This window comes from Oryzias latipes, chromosome 10 (genome assembly GCF_053564925.1).
Source record: "Oryzias latipes strain Hd-rR chromosome 10, Olatipes_Hd-rR_3.1".
In the NCBI taxonomy this organism is placed as follows: Eukaryota; Metazoa; Chordata; class Actinopteri; order Beloniformes; family Adrianichthyidae; genus Oryzias; species Oryzias latipes.
Window position 1 is genome coordinate 22,519,790 of NC_136246.1, and position 27,883 is coordinate 22,547,672.

At 39.7% G+C, this 27,883-nt stretch overlaps 1 protein-coding gene and 1 long non-coding RNA gene across 3 annotated transcripts; one reads left to right on the forward strand and one right to left on the reverse strand.

The window, feature by feature from the left end:
• Positions 1 to 96: 96 nt before the first annotated feature.
• On the reverse strand, positions 97 to 27,865 carry neurl1b (neuralized E3 ubiquitin protein ligase 1B). Of its 2 annotated transcripts, none has more exons than XM_020706673.3 (6): positions 27,670 to 27,865; positions 6,219 to 6,463; positions 5,792 to 6,125; positions 2,122 to 2,856; positions 1,306 to 1,431; positions 97 to 963 (listed from the first exon to the last, which is right to left on the reverse strand). In XM_020706673.3, exons 1-6 carry the CDS (start codon positions 27,764 to 27,766, stop codon positions 716 to 718), a joined length of 1,785 nt encoding a protein of 594 aa, XP_020562332.1. In that variant the 5' UTR covers positions 27,767 to 27,865; the 3' UTR covers positions 97 to 715. The 2 variants fall into 2 exon arrangements, with proteins under 2 accessions (XP_020562332.1, XP_004073417.1); XM_004073369.5 differs by lacking the exon at positions 27,670 to 27,865 and adding an exon at positions 9,890 to 10,500.
• On the forward strand, positions 3,674 to 8,592 carry LOC144994744 (uncharacterized). Its single transcript, XR_013658366.1, has 2 exons — positions 3,674 to 4,466; positions 6,188 to 8,592. It is a non-coding gene; the product is annotated as an uncharacterized LOC144994744 (long non-coding RNA).
• Positions 27,866 to 27,883: the final 18 nt, after the last annotated feature.

Genomic DNA, 27,883 nt, shown 5'->3' on the forward strand with positions numbered 1-27,883 from the left:
AAGAATGGCTGTAATACAATTAATAAAGAAAAGTACGTTTTTTTAAGACTTATCCACAATGTCTGATTTGTTTTTTACTGTTCATCTGCACACAGATTCATTCATATCATGTTTATTATTCTCTTTCGGTGCAAAGCCAACCTGGCATTTCACAAATCAAACATCCTTCTTCATAAACAGCATGGACACCCCTTCGAACAGCTGCAACCTCCCTTTTTTTTTTTTTTACTCAAATACAGGCTTCAATCCATCTTTGCGATTTAGAATCCTGATTGCTTTGTCATCGGGAGCTTTCAGTTGGGAACAATGGAAAATATGGCTAGGATTGTTAGCATATTTATTTGGACAAACGCTGTTACAAAAGTCTAAGGCACTAGAAGTCACAGCACATGCTCTGCTGAAGAGCATTACAAATGTAGGACAATGAAAATACAAAGAAACAGAAGGTCTTTCCGCTCAAACAAAGGTATTACGTTAAAAATACAAAAGGAAAAATGTGTTTTTGTCTTTATTTTTCACCCGTGCACAGCCGCTTACTGGGGATATGAAAATGATTCCCAGTCTGGTCTGTTTCTATTGATTACATTTGCCCACACAGCGTGGAAGAGAAGCAGCACAGTCCTGGCATCTCTGGTCGGAGTCGAAACCCATCTTCTGCAAAGCCTGAGGAGAAAATAAAAGGTCGGAAGCCATCCAGACCTAAACCTCGGTGCCATCACGGCCGGTACGTCTTTATCACGTCTTTGATGGGCCTCCTGCATATTGGGCAGCACACGTTGATCTGTCTCTTCAGCTTCAGGCCGCAGTCGTTGCACAGACACATGTGTCCACAGGTGTAGATAACAGTGTCCACCTCCTGGTCGAAGCAGATTGTGCATTCTCCGTTTTTCCCAGCAGGGGGCAGCTTCTGAGCAGTGAGGGGAGGAGAGGTGGGAGGACTGAGGGGAGAGCTGGGAGCTGTCACTGAAGAGGAGGCGGGAAAGAGATGGGAAGAAAGGTGGGTTATCATACTCAGGCTTTAAAAGACTAAATCACAGCTGATTCTGGAATATTTTTGATTTATAATCCCGTTTTGCATAGTGGGTGGTGTTAGACTTAAATAAAAAATTCTAGCTTTATATGCTTTACCATGCATCTTTCAAAAAAATCATCTTAATTCCAGTCTGAATATCACAAAAAATGAATAACACACGACAAAAAGTCTATTTCAAATGTATCTTTGGATATTTGGAATTGAATCCAACCAAAAGCCTCTAAACCCCACTGTGGTGGCGTTGCAAACAGCGGCAGCATTTGATAACTTACCCAGAGAGGATTCTGACGCAGAGGAGGATCTGTTGACACTGAACGCCGGGTCTGAGTCACTGTCATCTGGGCTGCTGCTCTGAGAAATGGTGGGGGATGTGGAAGGAGGGCTGGACTGCAGCGTTCCTGTTTCACAAGAGCATGTCAATTATCGGCATAGCGCTTTCGGATTTTTTACCGCTACACCGAGATTGCTTTCATCTGGCAGAGTCAGGTGTTTTTTTAGTCTAAAATGTAACTGAACCTGAACATAGGAATTGTGTATCAGCACATGAAGATACTAGTCAAAGAAGATGCAGAGTGATTGCAGTTTCTGGCACATCTATTTAATACAACATATGGGAGCTAATCCTCTTCTTTGTCTGGATAAGAACCTGGTTTAAGTTTGTTTTGATGTTACTTTGTGTATCTTTGGGTGTTATTGCACTGCTGCCTAAATTTGTGGAAGAAAAAGCGTGCAGGTGTCAGAGTACAGGTGGTTTTTGGTTGACGGAGGGTCCCACAGTTTGAGATAACACATTTATGGTGTTATTTTTCAATATCTTCATGCAGTAGTGGCCACCCTGGATTTTGTGCTGGAAAGGATCATCAGCATCTTCATTAAATGGGAACATGAAGCCAAAAGCCTGTTTTGTCTTAACAAAATACTGGAATTGTTCTTTGTCTCTACCATTTTCCAGTTTCTATTCCCACAATAGATACGAATTGCAAAAAGTGATTCTATTTAACTACAGAATAACATAAATTGGATTGAAGTAAAGTTTTGCGGTTTTGAAATCCTCGAAAAGCGATATCTTTTTAAAAGTGCAGACTTACCGAGTATCCTGAGTCTGTTGACAGCTCCATGCAGGGTGAAAAAGGCCCACAGGACTTGAGAGGAGTCCACACAGAGCAGCCTGCCACGCCCCACTCCATTCACCCCATGATGCACCTCTCCACTGGACAGTAGGCTGAAACTGAGGACATCTCCTGAACACGGGATGGGGAAGCCTCTGTGCATCACCCAATACTCCTTCCGGTCCAAAAGAACCTCCGGGTCGGCTGGTAGATCCGCGGCATGCAGACCGGCCGGGTCGCATGATGTAAGGCCAAAAGACAGAGCCCCAAAGTACGGTAAGCCCAGGTGACCAACCTCCACGTATAGAGTCTCGCCTATATGAAGCGGCCGGTCACTAAACACCAGAGTCCGACTGCTGTCCAGGAAATGGATGCAGGCAGCTGAGCGGTCCGCAGAGAGAATCACATCGGAGCCACGGGTGGGGTGAAAGTGCAAATCATTGTCCAGCAGGGGTGGCGAGCTCCGGAGCAGCCTCGGTAATGCGGTGGAGACGGACGAGGATGTGGAGGAGGCAGAGGGGGAGGAGGAGCAGCAGGGGATGATCTGCGAGTAGCTGTTAAGCTGCAGGTTGGCCATCTTGGCGGCGGCAGCCTGGTTGTTTTCCAGCTGGTTGTTGTTGTAATTGGCCGAGTCGTGGCTGCTTTGGGGCACGTAGGCACTCAGGCGGGCCGAACTCAGGCAGCTGGACCCCACGCTCTCAGCAAATTTGATGTCTGGGATGTAAAACAAGTACATGAGAGGGAATTCATGAATTTCTTCCCAATTCCTCCTATTTAAGAAGTCACAGAAACAGTTGCAAGGAAGAATGGCAAATCATTTTAGGGTTGTTTGAGATTATTGAAAGCATAAATTTATTCATTCATCTTTTAATCTGTTTTTCCCTTTCGGGGTCACGGGGCTGCCGGAGCCTATCCCGGCCACTTGTGGGTGAAGTAAAAGCATAAAATGAACACAAAATTCACTTTAAGCAATTTTAAAAGCTATATGTCCTTTAGAAATGGAATTGTTTTAAAACCTTTTTTTTAACTTAAATATTTCAGATCATCAATCAAATGATTCATTCCAAAGATATAATGAAGGTAAATTCCAAAGGCATCTGTTAATCTGTCCTCACCTGGACAGGTCTATTAGGAAAAGGTCATTATATAACGAGAGCTTGTGTTCAGTCCTCAGCCCTGATGAGTCAAAAGCAATACTTCATGTGCTGCTTGACATAGTGAATTATTCCAAAACATGAAAAACAGAAGCAAAAAAATAGGTGATTCAGTCTTGAAAGGAAAATAATTTGTCCCCAAATTGGCAAATGAGCCAAAAAAAAGAGATCCGGAGATACCAATGAGCTGTGAGTACTTGTCAGAACTCTGTCTCCCCCTCTGATCACCGGCGAGAGTTCTAGCCACACTACATCTCCCAGCAACCCCAGCGCACAGTTCCTGGATGCCGAACAGCTGACTCTCATTCACTCAATCAACCTCAGACACCTAACCAGTGAAGCTCAGTGTGAAGTATTGTTTGTGCCACTTTCCCTTCACTGCTGAGTGTTATATCTGGACCTGATGTTCTGTCTCCTGACCCTGTTTCTGACTCTGCTTGCCTGCCCCGACCTTCGCCTAGATCCTGACTACCCTGTCTCTTGGATGCTCTCATGTTGACACCTGCCTGCCTCACCCTGATTTAGCTTGGAACCAGCCGTCCTCCTGTTCCTGCGACAGTACAGCAATAGGCAGGTGAAAATATAGAGAAATTATTTAATGTAAAAATACTTTGCCGTCTCCTCCTCTGCTGTAAGTTGTAGGTGTCAGACATGAAGACGATTTTTGTATCTGAATATCACTTTAACCCTTCAATAGCCTGCTCAACTAAACAGTAGAGCACCTTCAGAAAACATATTATTACAAACATTGATTGGCAATAAGCAGCAGGAAACACAAGTGTTAATTGATTTTGTCTTGGCTAGTTAGTTAAAGGGTTAAAGAGCGGCAGCCAGAAAATTGTTGGACACTTTTTAATTACACTTCTTGGAAAAGTGCTTAACAAAAACAATTATTTTGGCTTATTTTTCTGATTTGTTCTCTGGAACACACCTTTAAAATCCTAATGCACAGCCGTCACATCATGCCAGAGTTTCTGTAGTTTCAACGGCTTATCAAAATAAGTCTGTCCGCTACTAGTCCTCCGTTGACTTCTAGTACATTCCTCTTCCACTATTTCGAGTTATCCTGGAGCAGCTGAGTGCACCGACCCCTCACTAAAGCTCCTGGGATCTCTGCTGTCTTAACCAAACAAGGCCATGGCTGCTGCCAGACGGAGGATAAACATCCCAGTGAGTATGAACGGAAAACGCAAAGAAGGTGATGGAAAGGAAGGCAGGAAAAAGGGGGACCGTTTCCAAAGCAAGGCCTAAAGCAGAACAAGCAGGTTCCTTTCTGTTTACCTCATTTGTCTCATTTGAGGAGATTACTTTTTTGGGGCTTTGGACCAACAGGTATTAGTTTTGATAAACAAATTATTGATTAGTGAGCCTTCACAGAACATGCAACAAACGTTGATCTGTGCTGCTAAAGAGATTTGCTGTAAACGTTTCAGTTAAGCTGTGAATATGAAGGTTTGTCAAAGTTGTGGTCTGAACACACTGTCATGTATACAACTGAATTAAATATATCAATAAAATCTTCCAAAGTCCTTTACCTCATGGAATCAACTAAATATATTTTAAATAAGAATTGGCTACTAACAAAAAGATCAAAACTTATGAATGTATACACATTTCTATGCTTGCATAGGGATCCAGTCTGTTTAGGCCAGTTAGAAACCACTAACTGGCCAAACACACTGGTTAACTTTTAGAGCTCCTGTGTTTAAAGTGATTATGTGACGTAAAGAAAAGCAGCTTTAAGCCATCACATAACACTTTACATTAGTAATGTGTTGCATTTTGGCACTAAGCTGATAAATAAAGCGGCTTTTCTCTGCTGAATCCCATTAATCGAGTAACTGGTTATTTAGGCGTCGCCGATGACATATAAACAGGGTTAAAGGGTTAACAACTTTTAACATGCTAACTAGTTAGCAGAATAATTTAAAATGTTTTGTTGGCATAAAATCTGTGTCTTGACCACGCCCCTAACTTTCATTCCCAAATTTGACACAAACAAGGAATGTTGCAGTTCCACCTTTAACCACTGGAGGCAGGTTACAGAAAGTAGCAAATCCCTATTGATTCCCATGTTAAACTGTCTGATTTTACTCCAAAAACAGTCTTGTTCCATGATATTTTTGTGTAATTTGCTTATAAATTGCTTGTGACATTTTCTAATCATTGGCTGTATTCACTTTATTAGAACTCACATTTGCATAGTTTTTTTTTTGTCAGGTGGGCGGGCCCAGCAGAGCTTCAAACTTTGTTCTGCCCAAATGGCATTTTTATAATATTGGGTTTGGGTGGAGAAAATTCAAATTAACATGCCAGACCCACTCAAAGTCATCATTTTTGCTTTGCAGCGTCCCATGGGGGATGTCAGAGATTACATAGTTCTAGGGTTGGAACTTAAACGTGTAACGTCTCAAGCATAAACTCTTCAGACTTAAGAACCTTCCACAAAAGGTATAGATTGTTAAAAAAAACGAATCCGACAATACATTTTGTACCTAGTAATATGACCTCCTGGGTGATGCCGTAGATATCTATGATGGCCCAGAGTGGACAGCCAATGCTGAGCCCACAGTGGAAGAGGATGGGCTCTCCATCATTGATGTTATAAAAAACACGCCCATGGCGATCAGCCCAGAAAGACAGAACATTGTCCTTCACAGCCAGTCTCTCGGGCAGAGCCTTTGCCCAGTAACCAGGGCGTGTGACCAGGTCAGGGCAGGCATATTTAGGAATGTCAGCAGCCACCAAGTCATTGGGATCCAGACTGGTAAAGCCAAAGCGAAGGGCTCCACTCCAGCCATTGTGTACGCCGGTCAAGCGCAGACGTACCTGGATTTGAGGGGGAAAAAGTCTAGAATTAGCGTTAATTCTTGTTTCTTTTACTCTTCCAGACATTTTTGGTAGTCAAGAAAGAAAGTAAACCTTTTCGTAAAGGTGGATGGGCCGATGGCTGAAAGTGATGCCATTGCAGAAGCTGTTCTTGCGAGTGGCGCGGCGAAGCTGCCCATCGAGCCTGATGTTCTTGCCTTTGGCACGCGGGTGAAAGCGAAGGGGCTCCAAGTTGGCACCGACCGGAAGAGCAGACGTTCTTCTCTCTACACCGGCCACACTGTTGGGAAGGGTGTAGTACTGCCTTGTGGCCACCAGACGGGGTTGAAGAGTCGCATCTAGAAGAGGGAAGAAACATCAGGTTAAAGCGAGGAGAAAAGAAAAGGCCGTTAATGATTCCTCTAAGCTGGAGAGGAAATGGCATGTGAACTGCAGGCCCCCGCTGGGATGTGACTCAAGCAGGATCAAAACTGCTGCGTTTGTGACACCAGCTGTTGGAAAAACAACATAATCAGGACTCCACTAGTTGTTGGCAGTGCGCTTATGGCAGCTAGCTCACAGTCTTTTACTTTTCCTCTGCCATTATAGATTTGACGCCTCTATGATCTTTAAAAAAGAAGCACTTTAAATAGCCTCTATAAGCCAGAAACTCACATTTGTCATGTAAAATAACTAAACGTGCTAAATAAGCCTTCATGCATACACAGACAAAACACCATGTGCATACATCACAAGAGAAAAAAAAACATCTGGCTTCAGGTCGATGCAAATATTTGCACCACTGGACAAGGGAGAACGTATACAAAACAGGGAAAGAAACTCAGCCTTAACTTGACAACAGACACAAGGGTCCATTATATTTATGGATGGTACACACCCTTGCCTACAGTATAAACAAGACCCAAATGGCCTCTTTGATTCCCCAAGTCTTCAGAGGAGGGGAATGAATCACACAGTACCTTGCATATAAAAGACCTAATCTTTGAAATAATCTCTGCAAGAGAATCCAGTGTCCTCCTTTGGCTAAAAGAGGCCCCGGTTTAACAGCATGAAGCAAATAAATGCTTAGTGTAAGGGAAATTCACATCATTCTGAAATTCCTTTCAGGTTTTTTCATGCTTATGGTATAGACCTACTGAAATTTAAAGTTGGAGGACGGTAGATTTGCTGCCTTTGTTCCCCTGCAGGGCTCCAGTGATTACACTTGTGTTTAGAAATCTATGCAATCTGGTGTAAAGACAATAACTCAGCGAAATGTTTCATAGTACATTTCCTAAAACAGACATTATCACTGATTATATTCTAAACTATGAAGCCGAGGCAAGAACATCTGTAACATCTCAAGTGATTCTGCGGGCACCTCATCCTTTTCGTTCTTTGGGAATTCGGTATTTGAGATGTGCTTTGGGTAAACACGCACAAAAAAAACAACATGCTGGGATTGAGCTTAAAGGGGTCAGGCTCAAATGCCTCGCTGGCTGAGTGACATACTGGGAATCTGCAGTTAAATCACCTCCAGTGTAGCCTGATATAGACACTCGTTTGCCGTTTTTAGATGAACGACACAGCTTTTACAGCTCACACTGCCCATGACAGATTCTTATCCAGTTTTTTTTTTTTTTGGTTTCAAAGAACATTTTTAAAAAATCCAATCATGTAAGTCTTTAAAAGTTTCACTTTCCTTTTTTCTACATTTATTTTGCCTTCTGTACAGTTGCAAGGGCACATTACTCCCAAAAGTGGTGATTAAAAAAGGCCCATGAAATGGAATAATGTCTTCCAATGCCTCTCCCAACCCTTTACTTCTGAATCTGAGTCACAGGAGCATAATACATCACAGATATTTTTCAACATCAATAGCAGCCCGGATAGCTTAAGGGAGAGATCAGCTGCTCCGTTTAAAGACGAGGCACTGACTGCCATGGGTACAATAATAAACAAGCACTGACAAGACAATGACAATGAAAATGCTGTTTAAAATAAATGTTTAAAATGTCTGTGGCTTTTCAGATGGAAAACAAACAGAGATTTTGTTAAGATAATGCAATATCTTTTGCCCCAGCTTCTTCCAGACTGTGTGGCACCTGAATGGTGCCACCTCACTTCTTCCATTCCTCGTTTTGTAATGGCAACTGGAGGACGATATTCCAGATTCTGGTATTCCAATATGAATTACAGTAAATTGTTTGCTGAACACATCCTTTTTACTTCATATAAGGCCACTGTTAGTTTGGTGGTGCCAAACTAACAGTGGGACAATACTGTTATTTATAAAGTTACACCAATGACCTATGTCCTTTTTCATGATCTGTCCTTATAACTGTTGTTTCAACCTATTTAAAATGAAAAAATATGTTTTTTGCTTCAAAAAAGTGTCATGTTTTGTCTGTATGATCCAACTTAACTAACTTGAGCTGTTTTGGTTAACAAAGAGGACAATCCATTCAATAAAGATTCAAACATAAAACATTATGCAATTAAATTTTACTTAATAACCCATGAATCAAATTCCCTTTGAAATATCTCTTAAATTTCCTTTAGGCAAAAGAAAGATCATTTATTTTGTTGTGTAAAAAAAAATGTAGTTTATAGTTTTGAATGGAAAAGGTTAAGGAAAATCCTTGTTTAATTGTATTGAAACAAAATATATTGGTAGCTCTGAACATTACCAAAGTATTCTAGCAAAATGCTTCTTTCTACAGGATAGTAGGGCATGGGGGTTCCCCAAAATCTACATTTCAATCATTTTAAGAATTTCTTTGATTTAGGAAATTCTGGATCATCACTTCTAGTTTGTTACTTTTTGTAGCAAAACAAAGCTTAAAACCCAAAGTTCATTTATTCCCTAGGACTAAATTAATAAAAGAAAAATCGGTGGAAATCATTAAGAGGAAAATAAAATCTAAGTTATGAAGCAGATATTGGCTGTGATGGTGAACAAATTAAGCTCAATCACTCTGAACACAGTATATTGATTACTTCAAATATTTAAAGTAAAAACTATTTAAATTGTCAAAATATGGTCACAATGTTTACCCCAAACTTAATTTTCTACTTTTGATAGAAAACCCCATGTCTAGGTGTAAACCAAAAACCTCCAATACTTAAAGATCAGTCTTAAGAAAATGTAGAAACCACATCTTTCCACAGCTAAAGCCGGTGGGCGTGCAAGTGTGACAAATATTATTCAAAGATGAACTGATGATGAAGTAATGGGCTCTGTGTGACATGACAAAGTGGTTCCGACTGAGGTATTCTGAAAACTCATAACCAGAAAGATCAGGGCTGACAAATCAAACACAATTCCAGAATGACAAATCCCACATATTAGGAGAGTTTTTATGTTTTCACCGAAAGGTTATATGTCTAGTGTGTAATTTAAAGTTCTAGTTTGGGATTTGTCTTCAAACTGGTTAATGTTGTGTATAAATGAGCAAAAAGAGGCCAGATCTTAGCAGGAGAAAGGCTAAATGAAAGAGGAGCATCAACAAATCCTTTGCTGAGGTTCTGATGTTTATTTTGGCTTTTTTTTTATTCTAGGAAACCAAACGATTATTTAAAAGGGTTTCTCGGATGCATATCGATAATGATGAATGAAAAAAAGTGGATGTGTGTGGAGCAGCTTTCCTGGGAATCACGCGTCGCTCTTGCGTGATGATGGGGAGCGCGTCCCCGCACGCTGAGCCACAACCGAACCATCAATGCCGGTTGGAGCTATAAGCAAAATGACAATAATAGTATAAAAAACCGAATGCAAGTCTCACCAATTAGTGGCTTAGGTGTCGTATTCCCCATTATATCCGGGAATTTCTCGCACAGGCTGAAAACTTAAATGCAGGATGATCCCTCTGCGCATCCATGTATCCAGGCTTCCGCGTGCCTGCCTCCGTCCCTACGCGCGCTTCCAGGTCTCCGTGCAGCTCCAAGCTGGAGCATGGACGCGCTCCTCTTAATGTCAAGCCGCTGCGACAGGCAGACACTTCCAACTGGCGCGCAGCAGCCCCCTCCTTTCTGCACTATCTGCTCCCTCTGCTCGACTTTAAAGACGCAGTAAGCAGAGACCCCCCCCCCCCCCCTAAGAAAATATCACGCAGCCTCTAAATAATTTAATCACCTCCAAATTGACTTAACTAATCCTTATTACTTTGAGACTAATACAGCCTGGAAGTCAAAACATTTGAATATAAAAGTTATTTGTTGCAAAATTCCGTGGATGTGATCATCCCTAACCCAATCAGACCCTCTTGAACAAAACGAGAGCCCTCCTATGATAAAAGTCAAAGCACCATATGAGGAAATCCCCCTCCCCACCATCCTCCGCTCCCCCACAGGCCCAGAGTTCTGGGCTTCTCTCAAGCTGCTTCCTGTCTTCTGGACCACACCACCCCTCTAAGGAGCCATGCATGCACAGCCTGCAGGGCCTGCAGGAATGACAGCATCAGTGGGGCTGCAGGTCTCCCACAATAAAGGACCACAAGAGGGCTTGAGGTGCTATAAACAGCAGCTGAGCATGGAAGACATGCAAACAAAGAAGTGAAAAAATGTATGCAAACATTTCCTATTGATGCCAGTGGAATAAGGGGGATGAAAGGCGACATTAGCATAAATCTGGGAAGTTCATGTGCATGCAGGGAAAGTGCAAATGAGTGTTGGAGCTCAAAAACATCTATGATTCCTAATCGTACAGGGAAAGCCAATGGGTTGAGGGCATAATACTAAAATAAAATGGACTACAAAAGCATTTGTTCCTGCATCCTTACTGCGGTTTGTTTTAGCAGGATACGGCGGCTCCCTGCATGAGCTGTAGATGAATGGTGTTTGGGGTGAAGCAATGCAGAGTGAAAATTCCTCTCCACACAAACACACTCACAACCTTGTCCTGCTCTAAGAAAAAAAAGAAGAGCTGCAGTAGCAACGGGGGATTAACACGGGAAGTGAATGTGAGGCTGCGATGATGTCTGCAATCAAGCCTTCCGTGTAAATACAGGAGAGCTGCAGCACCAAGCGTCGCTTCTCGCTGCGCTTGGTGCTGCCTGAGCAGAGATTATCGGGTGTTAATAAAAGTATGATGATTGCAGAGCTCGTTTTATTCTCACAATGAGGATTTTATCTCTGGTCCTGCCTGATGTCTGCCCATCTAGTTAACACCTCTGAAATGCTTTTAGAAAGCGTGGTGTGCTATAACATTGTTTATTTTGGTTTCAATAAGTTTAAAGTGATCTAAATCCCTTTCTTTGTTGAAAATTTGATGCCCAAAAAACCCGTACCAGTAAATTGAAAGTCAAATATGTTGAAACTGGCCAGTTTGATCATTTTCACAGTCAGACATTAAATTCTGATAACGGTGGTGCTTTTGTTTTATTCCTCCCAAGCTTAAATGTATTGCCTCTAAACCATGCATCATTTTTTTCCTACTTCAGTATGTTTTATTTTATTTAGCAAAACACGAACACCTGGTTCCACGGAAAATTAAACTGTTTACTTGTAAATGAACCCTGATGCGTTTAGCAGCAGTTCAGAAGTCATGCGATCTAGTGGACCAACAATAGACATTTACATGCAGAAGTTACTTCAGGCTTATTTCAGAACAAAAATTTCAATGCAGTTGCCTCAGAAATGAAACAGATTAGTAGGGGTGTCTGCGACAGAATGGTAACCTGTCCAGGGTGACCCTGCCTTCGTCCACAAGTGGCCGGGATAGGCTCCGGCAGCCCCGTTACCCCGAAAGGGACAAAACGGTATAAGATGACTGAATGAATAGTAGGGTTGTAGGAAAAAATTGATTCTGCCAAAAATCGCAATGTTTCATTTGGCGATATTTGTATCGACTTAAAATACCGTAAGGACAATATATAATTATTCATGGGCGTCTTTCAGCATCTGACTCTTGTTTTCCACTTAAACACACGACCGCTAGTTGGCAGCACAAGACACTGAGCCACTTTGAGCAGCTCTACACCGCACAAAACAACTACAAGATCTCAGAGAGAAGCAGTTTTTTTATGTGGCATGTACTACTTAGTTTTTACTTGGGATAGGTACCGAACCGAAACCAATGTTGCTGCCAGTGACATAGAAAAACGCGGATTGCGGTGCTTTGTAACAGGCTCAGATAAGAACGAGTTAAGCAGCGCCGCTGCACAGTGGCTAAAGCACGGAGCATCAGCCAAAAGGTTGTCGGCAAAGCGGGTCAAAGTTCTGCGGAACCTCACAGCAATAGATTCTAGTTTAGCGACCTGATGGATTAGAGTGATGTGTACAAGGCTCTGAAAAAGGCCAACGTCATGGCGATGAGAGGTGAAAGACGTGTTTACTTCTTACTGAGAAAATGAAGCTGCATGTATACAAAGCATCTTAGCCACACTAAAGCGCTCTCCTTCACCCTGTCATGCCCTATCACACTTTATTGTTTCTGGAAAGAATTGGTGTTTTCTTTTTTTTCCTTCTTTTTTTTGAAGCACCGTTCAGGCTCCTGAACCGTTTAAAAGTACTGGAGAAGCTATATTAAGACAATTTGGAAATTAAACAACTATTTATTTTCTCAATCATACTTTCAGAACCTTATTGGTTAAGGCACATTTATTCTATTTATTTTTCTTATATTGAAAAATCTTTTGTTGTGGAAATCAGACAATGTTGACTGTTCCCTTTAAGAACAAATATACTTTAAGTTACCAAAATAAAAGCACTATGAATCTGCTTGGGTAAAAGCAACTTGTCTCTGAGACAAGTTGCTTTTACCCAGAGTTCTTAACATTGTGATCATTAGATCAAATGAATTTGACCATTTTATTACAATGAAAGGCATGTTAATATTCAGGTAGAGTTTATTCATAGTCATACCCTCACAATCTTGCGATATGTACCACATTGTAGGACGCGTATCGAGATAAGTATCGTATTGCCAGACTCTTGCCGATCCCACAGGATTACTAAATGATTGACAGAAGACTAGCTGGTTTGCCTTTCTTTCCAGGACAGAGCTCCGTTAAGGAAATACCAGAAAATAGCTGCTGGAGCCACATTATGTCTACAACCAATTTGCTTCGGTCAAGGTAAAAGCAAAGCAACAAAAATGTGAAACATTTCCGCATTTCTTATTTTTAGATGGACTGGTGTTATGATATTCAAAATCTTGACATTTAAAGAAAGATGAATTGAACTCTGGTTAGTCTTTCCTTTACCTTGAGAAACATTATTAAATTATTTGCCTGACCTTTGCAAATGTTTGTCTCCAAATGGTTTTCCAGCATTTTGATCCACAATAAACAGTTTCTTTTTAAATTATTTATTGTGACAAATTCTCTCAACACGGATGTCAACTGGGATGATCAAAACTACTTGGTTTTAGAGGTCAAAGGGCTGGAGGTGGATGATGCCTTGATAGCTGCAAGTCATTAAAGTAAATAAAAAAAAAAAACAATACAGTAAGTGAGTTCTATAAGCACACACATATTCTTCTATTTATGGCCATGTGACAAACATGTATTTTCTTCAGGTGGCATTTTTACATTGGTGGAAAGTGTTGCTGTTTTCTCACCTTTCAAGTCTTTGCAACAATAGTAAAGGCATGTTTAATATTAAGTTCAGTTGCTAGATAGGACAACTGAGTGGACACAAGGCCAGATGTTGACAGATTCCCCATCTAGATTAATACAAAAAAAGGACCTGTCATTTTAAGCAGGTAGTTATTTTAATTAGCTTACTATTTCAAAGGTGGGGGGGATTTATTACTGGTAGTTACAGAACAAAAACTGGGGACACAAGTTTTTCCTACAGATTTAGATAAACTATTCCATTCTTGTAAACCCTGCAAATAAACAGTTATCCTACTAAAAACTAGCATAGAAATATAAAAATACACAGCTGTGTTTCTGTGAAGGAAAAACAAACTGCATCCACTGCTGCTTGGTAAAAGTTTAATAGAGTAATAAAAAAAACTTTTTTGCTCTTCATAGCCAAAAACCCTAGACATCCACAGAAAAATATAGATCCCAAATATTAACAAATAGCATTTCAAAGGGTTATGGTAGACTTCCTTACAACATTTAAAAACAATATATTATACTTTAACACAGAAAGACCATTTTTCTTGTAAGTATGGAATATTATTTAACAATATGTTTAAACATTATCAGTTGTTTTTAACGGAAGGATTTTTAAACTATCTAAACACAAATTAAAAAAACATAGCATAAAACCTACAATTTTATGTATGATCAGTTTTACTCTCTTTTGTATACTGGAAATTTCTAGGAAATATTGTGAAAGGCTGAGGCTGTTGTTTTTGCTTTTTATTCTTTCAGTTTGAACGTTAAACTTTCTTTTTTTGCTTTCGTTGAACTAATTTAGTTTATTGCATTAATACACAGTAAAGCAACTTGATTGAGTTTAGATGTCAAAAAGTGGTTGGGCAAAGAAAGTTTCTGGTTGAGGTTATGAGAACACATTAAAGTTTTACTACAAAAGACTTTGCCATTTTCCACCATGGCTTGGCAACATTTTGTAACCTGTTTTACTACCAGCTGAGGGAATCCTGCACATCGAAGAGTGACCCTGTTCTACCTTTTGGGATCACTTTGGACACATCTAGGTTGTAACAATTACATAAACAGAAATTGGGACAGAAGCAGAATTTCATTTGCAATGCCCAGCTGTGATACAAAACCATTAAAATAGTTGATTCTTCAAGATGTTGGTGGGAATGTGGAGTTTATGGTGTAGAACTTATTAGATTTACAGTCAAAATGTAAAAAGAAGAGGAGAAAAAAAACTTTTTAATATGCAAAAGCTTGTAAAGTAGCATTGCAATACTTCTGCGATGTAGCAATCTCCAGAGGGTCTCTGCATGCATGTAGTTATTTCCAGAAGGAGGGTAGGCTTACCTCTTTTGCTTAAGGAAAGTTGGCCGGCAGCAGTGTGAGTGCTGCTATATAGAACGCAGCAGTGACGGCACTTTGGGATTGCAATGTGGTGTATTTTGCTGAATTCTAATCCTACTCAAGGATCCAAAAGTAGAATTGTTGTACAGATGAATGCTTGGAAGGTTTTTTTGAGTGGTGGTCTTAGGACAGCGGGAGAGGGCTGTTGTCCAAACCTCAGCCACTGATCTAATGGATGAAGTGAGTTATACCAACCTTCACTAAGAAAACCGCCATCTGCATTGAACACAATTGAGCCAGCACAAGCATGCACACACAAAAAAGAATCACGGTCAATTCATTTTCTTGGAACGCTGTAGGTTCTTTTTTTCTGTTCTCCAACAGTCTATCCACATCTGCTCTCAATATGTGCTCCTGTCTTTTCATTATCTCCAATGCTAACAAGCCACTGGAGTCAAACACCTGCTTTTTAAAAACACAGTTGGAGTTTGTAAAGCTGTTGTTTTTAGTAAAAAGTCTCTAAAAAGTGAGGAAATATGCCAAGCTAAAAAAGATCTTTCATCACAGCAGCAGCAGCACTTGGGTTTTATTGTAGACACTTTAGGAGGAGCTCTTGCCATGTGCCTAGTGCCCTCACAGACTGTTCTAATTTGCAGAAACCTTTAGATCACAAGACTGAATGCTGTGGTAGTCACAAGCAGACAAAATCGTTGCATACTCCGTTTTACTGCTGCAATTTTAGATTTCAGTAAATTAAAACCATCAGCACTTTGTGGATGACTTGCATGCACTGTAAATTTGGGAAACAGAGTAGTATTGCCAGCATGGGCACAACATCTTCATGCTGTTTACTGAGTACTGATGTTTTCCTAAAAAAATCTGTCTCATATCAAAACAGCTAATAAAGCCATGCCAAGAAAAAACCAGAGGAATTATGAAACAGACAAAATAAATATAGCTTTGACCACAAAAGTGACTCAAAGTTTTTGTTTTTGAAGATGTCTTCACAAAGAAATGATAGAAATAGAGTGTAATTTCTGGTAAAAAAAAAAAAAAAAAGCATATTTATACATTAAACAGTGGAAGCTTTCTTAAAAACTAAAAAAAAAAGAAAAAAATAGACTATTGAATTATTGCTGAAACATTATGTAACTAAATCAGCTGAGGAAGTGAAACAGCCAAAAAAGGGTCAAGAAAACTAATTATGGTAAAAATGTAACTAGAGGGTGCAAATTAAAGAGTGTCAACTAAAGTAGGTGAAAACAGTCCTCGTCTCTTGAACATTTCATGTATTAAATCTCCTTATAAGTCAAAAAATGTATGAGATTTTAATAAAACTACAACAAACCACAAGTAACAGCTACAAATGAACAAACCCAGCTAAATAGTTAAAATTGTAAAGTTTTTTTCTACTAAAATAATCATCAGTTATAAACTCGGGACAAAAACATTTCTAAACCCATATAAGTAGTAAAAGTACAAGTCCCCATCTCCTAGGGAGCTACAGTAAATACTTTGGAACCAGATTGCTTGAATCAGCTGAGCAACCTGGAGATGCCAAATAACATTCAGAAATAGAGGAGGATCTCAGTTTTCTAAGCCTTTCCGCAACAAGATGGACCTCTGACAAAATTCCCTGTGTGAATGCAGACCAGTCCAAACAACTTTTGCCATAATGGGCCAATCAGAGGCAAATGTGGGCAAATTTCCACTCACAAGCCCAACAAATGATGTTTCACCTGCACAAACATTTGAGTTGGCCAAGTCTTCAAAGGTTCCGTTTTTTTAGTTTTAGTCAAATACAAGACCGTATATGTGAAATGTGAGGTATTTCTGAAAACAAAGGCCTCTTCTGTATTCTTCTTTAAGCGGTTTGAATCTGATGAAGACATTTTCACAATCACACTCTTACACAGCGAAAAAATAGCTCAAACCCAGATGAGACTAACGTGAGCTGAAACATTTGAAGTGAGTGTTTGGTTATCTGTGTGTTGGGTGGGAAAACAGTTTCTTCCTTGGTAGTTTAATGCCAGTGTAATATGAGTCAGTTACTTTTTAAATCATTTGTTGAGTAATATTCCCATTACTACTCATACATAAACAAGAACATAAGGATAACTATGTTATCTTGTATACATAATTAAAGTGAATGCATATTGAGGATGTGATGCCTTTTATTAATTTACAATAGTCCGTTTTCTTCTGCTTTTTTTTCCCGGTTGTTTGCATTCTTTAAAACATTTCTACATTACTACCCACGTGCCATGTTAGTGCCATATGAACCTTCTCGGACTCTAAGGACCTCAGTGACCGGCCTCCTGCGGGTCCCCAGAGTCAGGACTAACCCTTATGCTATCCAAGGCACGTTAACATTGGGAGTGGGGTCATCTGGACCCCACTAGACAGTGCGCTGAACCTTTTTTCTTCAATGATTTGTGATCTTCACTGCTGTCCATGCATTACATGAAATCCTCTACACCTTTATCCACTTTTGTCATGGTAGGGATAACACGTCAATGTAAGTGTGTGGTCATCTGGACCCCAAAATATAGCACAAGGGGAATCAGCACTTCAATCTTATGCAGCTAAAAGCTGGAACCGTCTCCCTGAGGTTGAGACAACCCTACTTTATTAATGTTCAGATCTAGACTAAAAACACTTATAACTCCCAACCTTGTTTAAAATACATAAAAAACAGACTGATAAGGCTAGAACAAATTTTACTGTCCCCACATGAACTCCCAATCTCCCAGAAAACCTCCCAAAAATCTCCCAAAAACACAGTCCGACACAGCAACATGTTAGCTGCGTGAGCTTATTCCCAATAACATTCAAACTTGTTTGAAACTCGTAAATAAAACAGACTGACATTTTGACATAGTGCCGTCTAACTACAAAAATCACTTCACAATCAGTAAGCATGATCAGAATTAATCCATAAATAAGGCACTCCGAATTATAAGGCCTACTGTGTTTTTTTTGTGTTTTTTTGAGAAAATTAAATTTAAGCTTTTAAGTGTGCCTTGCAGTGAGGAAAATAAGGCACTCTTTTAATTCTAAGATAATGGGCTTAATTTCTTGTTAAACTGGGCTGATACTAACAAAAGTCAGTTTTCCATTAGAACCACGTTTTTAAATGCCAGGTCTATTCTCTAAAAACTTGTTAACTAAAAAAACATAAATGTGTTCTAGGATTTCATACTAACTCCCTGAGATGTTATTTTAAGCTGTGTAGACCAGCATACACAGCAGGAAGTTCACGTGACTGCTGCCTTGATTCTGTACTGGGCTGCCGCGTTAACTTTGATACTATACATTTCCATTTCCAGAAGGGTCTTCTGCTGCAGGGAGACTAAATCATAGCATTACATAACAGGCCAGATCCCCACATAAATATTCTCTGCAATGCAAACAATGGAAGCTGTCCGGAGATGGAGCATACCTTAAAATACACCAACCTGGATCTAAATCAAAGTAACGTTAGCTATACAAAGTAAACTTGTACTTTTTGCTAGTGGAAGATGAAAAGCGGCTTAGCTATTCTCAAAATATTGTTTTAGGCTTCTCTGTCTGTGGGAGACATGCTAAAAATGTCCTTTCAATGCAGTTAACCAGATGCATGGACAGTGCTCTTCCTCCATCTGTTCCATTGTCTCAGCGTTCTCTGGGATGAGAAGCGGATGCCCCACCAAAAGAGATGCAGGAAACAGCTCCTTGTCCAGAACAACGTGGCCAATTTCTTTTGGCTTGTCTGTTCTACCTTTAGACTTAAGAGTAGTTAAAGGTGTTTTATCCTCTATGGCCATAGCTGTTTCCCAAGTTCCTACATTTTCAGAGACACAGGAAGCACAAACATTCTTCTAAACCCAAGAAGTCATGCCTGATTTTGTCTTTGCATTTTGAACTAGACTAGTCCGAGAACTAACCAACCTGATTGGGAGTCGGAAGAAGCAGGAGGACATTCTAAAGTCTAAGTCAAGGACTTTCTCTAGTATAAGTTGACTTGACACAAAATGAGTGGGAATGCTCTGAACAGTGTTTCAGCCACATTCAGAGTCTCAACTTTTACAAGGCTCTATATGTTTATATATTGATATATTTCGACTTTATTTTTAATAAAATGTTATCAAACAAAAGGAAAGGTTGTAGGGATGGAAGGTGTGTAAAGTTTAATAAAGACAGGTCCGTATAAACCCCAAGAGGAATCAATCTGAGAGTGCATGTAGAACAATAAATATGTTTACAAGGGGTATCATTATAAAAGGCAGGATGGTTGCTATTGACCCACAGCTTTTCACTGCTGAACCACAGTTATAAAAGTTTTTTATGCCATATTCACGTTAATCCTCTGAAGCAAATGAAGGGAAAGCAGTGAATTCTTGCGGTGCACATAAACCAACAAACCTAGAGTTAAGAAAATCCCAATTAAGCCAGATAACATCATTAGAGTTTATGACACAGTTCAAAGTCAATTGTTCTCAAGTAATTTAAAGCTCGTTAGAATTTGCCTAGAGGCACCCAAATTGGGACCTCTTAATTTCTTAATTTTTCCCACTCCCAACATCCTGCATTCACTTAAGCCTCGTTTCCACTGAGCGGTATGGTATGGTACTGTCCAGTACCGTTTAGAGGCATTTCCCCTCAAAGTTGGACCGTAACTGCGCCTGCAGGGTGTAGACCGATTGCATAGCTGTGTGTCATGGTAGTGCGAAAACAGCAAGAGCGAAGGTATCAACAACAACAATGAAAGTTATCCACCAGCTCCTTTTTTCTCTTTGCTTTTGGTAATTCGTATAAACAAGTCATTTTATGTTGTTTGAGAGAAGATTGCAGGCAGCAAGGAAGAATACACTGGTTTGCTATTTTCTTTGGTTGTATAGATCTTCCGCTAAATTAACGGGTTTCCTTGTGTGACGACATTAGCCATGCCCTTACTGGTCTGTTTTTTATTTCTATGGACCTACAACCAACAGTGGCCCAAAAATTGTGCGGTTTAGTCCATCTAAATGGGTCCGTTTTAGACTGGAAACGCTCAAAAGACCGGTCTGGTCTTTTGAGCGGTCTTTTCTCTCAGTGGAAACAAGGCTTTAGTAAACTATAAGAGAGCATCTCTGGATCTGCCCTAAGTTGGCTCAAGTCTTATCTGGAAGACAGGAAATATTTTGTTGAAATTGGGAGTTGTGTCTCAGACTACATGGGCTTGAATTGTGGTGTGCCCCAGGGATCGATCCTGGGACCCCTTCTGTTCAACCTCTACATGCTGCCACTAGGGCAGTTAATACGCAGTAATAACATATCTTATCACAACTATGCAGATGATACTCAGATCTATGTGTCACTGACAACAGGTGAATATGGGCCAGTGGATTCTCTCAACCACTGCCTCCAACAGATCAGCGCGTGGATGCAGAACAACTTTCTCCAGCTAAACTCAGACAAGACCGAAGTTATTGTTTTTGGCCCACAGAAACAAAGAGAAATTGTCAGCAGCTACCTTCATTCTCTGTCTCTCAAACCCTCAAATCAAGTCAGAAATCTAGGGGTAATCATGGACTCTGACCTGAACTTTAACAGCCATATCAAGTCAGTAACATCAGCGGCATTTTACCACCTGAAAAACATTGCCAAAATCAAAAACATAATCTCAAAGCGAGACCTGGAGATACTTATCCATGCATTTGTCTCCAGTAGGTTAGACTACTGTAACGGCCTGCTCACCGGCCTGTCCAAACGAGCTGTAAAACAGCTTCAGTACATCCAGAATGCTGCTGCTCGAGTCCTGACCAAAACCAGGAAGTATGATCACATTAGTCCTGTGCTCAGGTCTTTGCACTGGCTCCCTGTACCTCAAAGAATAGACTTCAAAGCAGCTCTGCTTGTGTACAAGTCTCTCCATGGCCACGCACCAAAGTACATCTCTGACATGTTAGTGCCATATGAACCATCTCGTACTCTGAGGACCTCAGGGACCGGCCTCCTGTTGATTCCCAGAGTCAGAACTAAACAAGGGGAATCAGCGTTTCAATATTCTGCAGCTAAAATCTGGAACAGCCTCCCTGAAGGCGTAAGACAGGCCTCTTCTGTGTTCATGTTCAAATCTAGACTTAAAACATTTCTGTTTAGCCGTGTATATGACTGAAAGGTCCTATCTGCACCTTTCTTTCCTTCCTTTCTTTTTAAATCTTTTTTTTTTTCTTCCTTTTCTTTTAAAGTAAATTTTATGTTGATTATTTCTATGATGTATTGTGATTTTAATGCACTTTTCTGTTTTGTGAAGCACCTTGAATTACTTTGTGTACGAATTGTGCTAAACAAATAAACTTGCCTTGCCTTGCCTATGCGTAATAATAGGCTCCGAAGATGCCATTCTCATGAAAGCTACATGGCAAAAAAGCCACAAACAGCTATGTTCAATAGGGGTCTGTTTTGTCTCAATGTCTAGTAAAGAAGAGCAGCAGGGATAGCAGACAGCTCCAGGTATCACTTAACACACCAGTCTTCTCAACCCCACTGTCTTTTCAAGTTGCTGTATCTGGAATAACCTATTTGTAACTCTTGGTGTACTGTCAAATATGTTTCTATTACTCACCCAGCATGTCTCTTGGGGTTGAGGAACCAAACCCTTTTTTCCATAGAAGGCAAAAAATTAAGTCTGGTTAGAAATTGCTCATCTGCACAAGTTAAGACATGTTTTGTTGCTGCTCAGGTCAATGCTGATTTCTTTGTTTCTGAAAACATTAAAATTTGGGATTTAAAAATTGGCTTTTTAAACTATTTGCCTAATGACTGCTTATTTGTGTTTATTATGTTGCAATGTCTACCTTCTTCTTCTTTGATACCTAATTTAAAACTCTACAAGTTGCGGTAAAGCAAATTGCCCTACGAGAGCAAAGTGTTCTTTTGAGGAATGGTAGAAACAAGGTGATTTTTTTTAAGTTAATGTGAAGCTTTTCCAATGTGGGCTTTGTAGTTAATGGTTTTTAATTGTAGAATGCTCATTACGCACAGAAAATAATGACATTTGGCTGCACCAGTCTGCATTTTTGGATCAGCTAAATGATGATCAAGGACTTTGTTTTCCAGCCGTGGCTTACCTTCAAAAACATCTATCAATTTTCAATACCAGTGGGGGGCACAATCCCTGCTTCTGACAGGGCAAGAGGCAGAGTTCAATCCAGACAGGTTGCCAGCCTATCAAACACCCACACAGGATTTATAAAAGCAATTTAAACAACTATGTGGGATCCAAAAGCAGGTGCAGTTCATGAAATATGAGAACAAACAAAAGCAACATTTACTTCTAAGTCAAAGGATCACGAAGAGCATAAGCTGACACTCTCATGGGGTAGAGGGTGGGGAGCGGCACAGAGGCCAAGCCTTTCATTCCAGAGCTTCTGGTGAATAGGTCGCTCATCAACTGTCATAAAAGACATTCACTGGCAGAGCTGCTTTAGGCAGTCCAGCAATAACATACTGTTCTTTATGGTGTCAAGGGCGATTTGAAGGCCTGTTTTCCTCATGACTAAATGAAGGCCAACAGGGTTCCCCTCAGTGTATGCAGCATGCCAACCAGCCAACTCGAAGAGGAAAGCTTTGCTCTTGTCTGATTTCTATTAAGCAGAGCAGAGTCTAAATAATTACTTTGTCATTTTTTACCCTTAAGTTTACCAACTAGGTTTCTTGACTAAGCCAGCCTGTCTGGTCCCCATGCTGCACCAATGTGAAATCTTGTTGTTAGTGTGCTGCACATTTATGGTCTGTTTTCATCCGACAGGTTCTGATCCTCCTCCTTTTCTCTCTTATTAGGATTTGGTTGAGTGAACATATAAGAGGAAATAGCTGCCATTCATCCTGGGTCTCCACTCACTGAGTATATTGAAGCTTTGTGCTTTAAAGCTACCTAATGCGTACATGCATCTTCACCTCATCTACTCTGACAAGGTCAGTGTCCATCCATCCATTTTCCAAACTCGCTTAGTACCTTACAGGGTCACTGCGTTGTTGGAGCCTATCCCAGTCACTGGTGGACGAAGGCGAGGTACACCTTGGACTGGTTGCTAGCCCATCACAAGGCCCAAAGTCAGACTCAAGATTAAAAATCACTTCCTAAATACTGAACTGATGGGATTTCAAGTCAACAACTTGATTTGATTCACAATTCACATTCTGTGATTTTTCCCAGAAGTGACATTGAATGAGCAAATGTGAAACTTTTCATTGTGATATTTTGAATTATTTTCAACTTGTATTATTTAGAAGTAGATTTTTGCCCCAAAGACACTACTTTAAAGGAAACTGATTGGAAATGGATTGATGGTTTAAACCTTTTAAGACCCGAGCTAGTATTTGAGCTAACCGTGAAAACATGAAACATGTAGCCACAGGGATCCAGTTAGGTAGAATTGACTGTGATGTTCACGCATATGGATGTTCAAGTAAAGCTTCCTAGTAAAGACCAAAGATTATTTGATCGATTCTGTATTGGTTAATCGATTTTCAAATCCGGACCTAATGATACTGGCTTAGTAAATACTCTCACTGATGAATACGGGCTGTCTGGGCGATTAATGGGAAATCTTGTATGGGACACCCAGGCGACCCACACAAAATGTGCGTGTTTTTTCTACGGCATTCTGTGAGCGACAGGTCAAAGTGAGTACAAGTTCAAGATACAGGCGTGTTGTGTGGGCTTTTCATTTTTTCAACCTCCCAGAAACCCTGCGGACTTCTCAATGGGCCAATGACTGCTGTCCTTACGTGTCTTGTACAGGTTTGCCCCCCTCGACAGCCCGTTTTTAGCCATAAGGGCAGTTGTGACTAATACTGTAATAATCACTAGAGTATGACGTAAGGGTACCGTACAATACTGTCACCCGTACGTCATTCCATTAGCCTGATAAATACTTCATAATACACTTCCCACACGCTCCACAAATGTATGTTCCATTTTCAATGAGCTTCAAGAGTGCAAGACACACTTGCCCTCCCTTTACGATGCGCTTTGAACCAGCCACTCCTCTCTTCAATCCTCCACTGGCCCGGACAACCCAAAAACCCGGTCCAGGCTTATGAGTCAACACCCATTCGGGTGCATGCTCACACCTTAAGGTTCTTGAATTAAGTCAAAGTAGACATTTTCTTGCTGAGCCTTTGATGTCGAAACCTAGAAAACCTTTGAAAAACTAAACACCCCCTACTCTTTCCAAGTTCATAACAGAAGTAGATGTCATATTCAGGGATCACACACGCCTGCCGTGGAAATATATGGGTCGATGGGAACTCTGTAAGATGAGCCCAGGACGCTGTGACATGTTCAAATGTTCATTATGCAGCCAACACATTCAGATAGGTAAATAACTCCCGGAAGCAGGTAGAGACTGCACGTTTTGAAGCTTGCTTTAAGTTATCAATGAGATGAAAGAGGGAGTTGACAGGGGAGTGAATGTCCTACTGCGTAATCATTGCATTTGATTTTACACAGGGAAACATGGAGGTCCGTTTTATGTTACATCCCTTGGTGTTTCCGACCATCTGTGCCCTTTTTCCTGCTCCTTTTTGCTGCAATCACTTCACTTCAAAAGGCTTCTGTCACAACCCCTGTCTCTTTTTAAACTTGTATTCTACTTAGTCCCGCCGCTCCTTGAAGCTAATCTTTGCTTCCCTCCCATTCCTACCCTCTCTGCTGCTCCATGACTTCAGCGTATAGCACTTGTGGGAAAGTTTGTTGGGCCCCTGCTTCAGACGGGACACTGATATATGGAGAGTGCTGGGTGATGGGGCTATTTTAAGAACTTGTAAATATGAGAACTTCCTTTCTGCAAGTATGTCTAATATCCCAGAGGATTATAAAAAAAAGTGGCAACAGAGCAGTAAAAACCAAGCTATCGTTTACACTGCAACTTCCTCTCTTCCTGAAAATACACAGCATAAAAATTTATGAATTCTGTTTACAACAATATTTTCATTAGGAAAAATTACTTTTCTGTTAATTTCTGAAGTTAAAATTCCTACTTTTTTGCAGAAAGTTTAAATCAAGAAATATGCGACAAAGGTTTTTCATTATTAAACATATTTACACTCAAAAAAGTATTAAAGTCTTGCAGAAATGGAAAGTCTAATTGAACTGCAAACTTGTGAATCAAACTTAAACCGTTTGGCCCTAATTTTACAGTGTTTTATTTTTAATTTTAACAATAAACTTTAAAAACATGAGTCACAAGGATGTAAATATTGCTCTGACAACTTTTCTGTTCCTTGTATCCTAAGGTTTTTGACAAACAAATGAGCAAACTGTTGATTAACTTTAAGGGCTACACTGGCTAAAAAAGGTTATCCTCAACTTTGTTGAGAGTGAAACCTGTTCACTCTCAACCTGTTCAAGGTGGATCACAAGGGACCCTTGATTACATTGATTGGAGACTAGATCAGGTTCATTTTAATGAATTTGACCAACTAGATCTAAAAACAAGTCATCGTCTAAGCTTTGTTTGATGTGTTCCACACACAACCTTAAAATGGATCTTTAATTTCCTCCTTTTTATCAGATTTGACAGGAACAATGAAGGTTGTATCCACTAACATCTATCACAGCTTTACTTTCCATAGATTTAGATGTTCATGACAGATAAGATGAGTAATGTAATACAATCTAAGCACTAATTGGCATCTGGACATTCAACAAACAGTGTCTTCTGCTTTTAGTACAGCTGATCATACTAGTCTTTCACTGTCACTTAAAGGACATGTCAAAGAGATTCTTCTTGCTCTGTCCGGCATTCATTTGTGGAGGACGCTTCAAAAATAACACATACCATTAACAGGGCAAACATAATAAACATGTGTTTTTGTGAAGCTTCATTGCATTGGGTTAGGGTTACGTTTGGACAAGAGATGCTTCAGGGAAGATGATGTTTACTCAGAGACTTCATACTAAGAGAATTGTGAGAAGAGCAGTTGAGCTTAGCTGATATAATTCAATCAACTCATCCTCTCAGTTCCTGAAACACTGACCCCAATCTGGGACGTGGATGTGATGCAGTGCCGCCACCTAGTGACAAATATGACCTTACAATCTCAGTTTACGCCATTAGCCATTACATTCAGGGTTGTGTACACTGCTTTTGTAAAATACTCTGCTCTAGATCTTTCGTATAACTTCTGAAGTGTTTAACCAGTGAATATTGACAGTCATCATCACTCAGAAAAATCAAGAAGCCACATTATTATAAATTTGGTACTGAAAAAAATGTGTCAAACTCATATCTGTGTTTTTTTTGTACTTCTTGCATAAAGAAAAGCTCAAAACAGGACATGTGAGGAGTCAATGATGGACAATAACAACAAAGTGAACACACAAAAGGTTAAATAAACAGAGGAAATGGAAACCAATAGTAGAGGGGGTTTTAGAGAGTTTATAAAAAAAGCAGTCTGCTTTGGTGGTTTGTTGAATTTTTTTCATGATTGTTTTGGTTCTTGTCCAAAGACTTCCTTGTGTATTCTCACAGGCATTTTGGATTTTTCTCATCAGCCCTCAGGGGTCTGGGAAAGTAGTGACATTCACTCTGTGAACTTCACTCGGCACAGCGTCCAATGACAAACAGGCATTTCCTTTCCATCTAAAAGCAGACGTGAATGTGCTGGAGTCATGTCCACGTATATCAGGCTTTTGGTCAGTCTGTCAGTCTGCTCTATTAATGTTTGCTAAAAATAAATAAATAAATAAAAAGTCCAACAACTGTGACTGCATCAATACTAACAGAAATCTTTGTGTTGGATCAGTAGTCATTTGCTGTCTTACAGTCTTCTCATTGCAAAAAAATATGTTTATGCAATCGTCCAATGATCCGCAAAGCTTTCACTTGACCTAAATGTGGACCAAAATAAATGATCATGTTTTTGTGTTCCACTTCCAAATTTTTTTATAAAGTCTATTTTTTATATTTTTCATTAAAAAATAAAATACATAATTATTAAGAGTCTGAAGGTTAAGCAGTAGTTTCAAAGCCTGTAAGGGTTTGTCATTTCACTAACGGATTGACAACATTTTGACCATCATCAATTATTAACAGATTCTCACAATTTCTCCAAGTTTAACAGAAAATTTATCATTCATTACACAGGTTATAGACTAACTAATTATTATTGAGCCTGTTTAAATGAGCACAAAATCAGACAAAATTAGAGTAAATTAAATATTTAAAAAGTAAGATCTAGGTTGTTCACTAATATCTAAATATTTTGTTGCATGTTTTACTTGCATAATTATATCAGAGTTGTTATTTTGGTCTCCATAAAGAGAAAACTTTTGGCTTTAATTTAATTAAGTTATTGTTTTTCTTCAATTCTTTTGACCCCCCCCCCCCCTTTTTTTTAACACATTTTCTGACAGAAAAAAATAATGATAAAAAAATCAATGGTAAACATTGAGAAAAAATTAAGTATTGTGTAGAAATATTGCCAGACCATAACACAATCTGAAAACTCACAAACAAACTTGAATATTTGTGTAAACTGATAATTAAACCTTTTAATCAATTTGTAAGTAACCATTAGTAAGTCTCTAAACTTACTAATTATGTATTTTATAGGGTTACAAGTGATTTGGACTAAAGTCTTAAAGTTTAACAGAAAATCTAAAGTAATTTTTCAATATAAATGCTTACCTTCTTTGCTAAAATGTGTTTTCCTTTCCCTGCTGGAATGATGCAGTTTCCTGAAAATGGAAAAAATGGAAGACATTGAGCACTGGCTGCTTCCCATGATGCTTTCCTGACAAACTGTTTTCTAGATCTGCTAGCAAAAATAAGATGTCTCCCTCGGGTGTGCTCTTCTCTAACATCTGTCAGTTTTTCTCACAAAAATCAACTCCCGCCTGAA

Coding starts and splice junctions, on each gene's coding strand:
- neurl1b (XM_020706673.3), bottom strand. CDS start 27,766: ATGGGAAGCAGCCAGTGCTCAATGTCTTCCATTTTTTCCATTTTCAGG. Junction 6,126..6,218: donor CCATCCACCTTTACGAAAAG/GTTTACTTTCTT, acceptor CCTCAAATCCAG/GTACGTCTGCGCTTGACCGG. Junction 2,857..5,791: donor CCAGGAGGTCATATTACTAG/GTACAAAATGTA, acceptor TTTACATCCCAG/ACATCAAATTTGCTGAGAGC.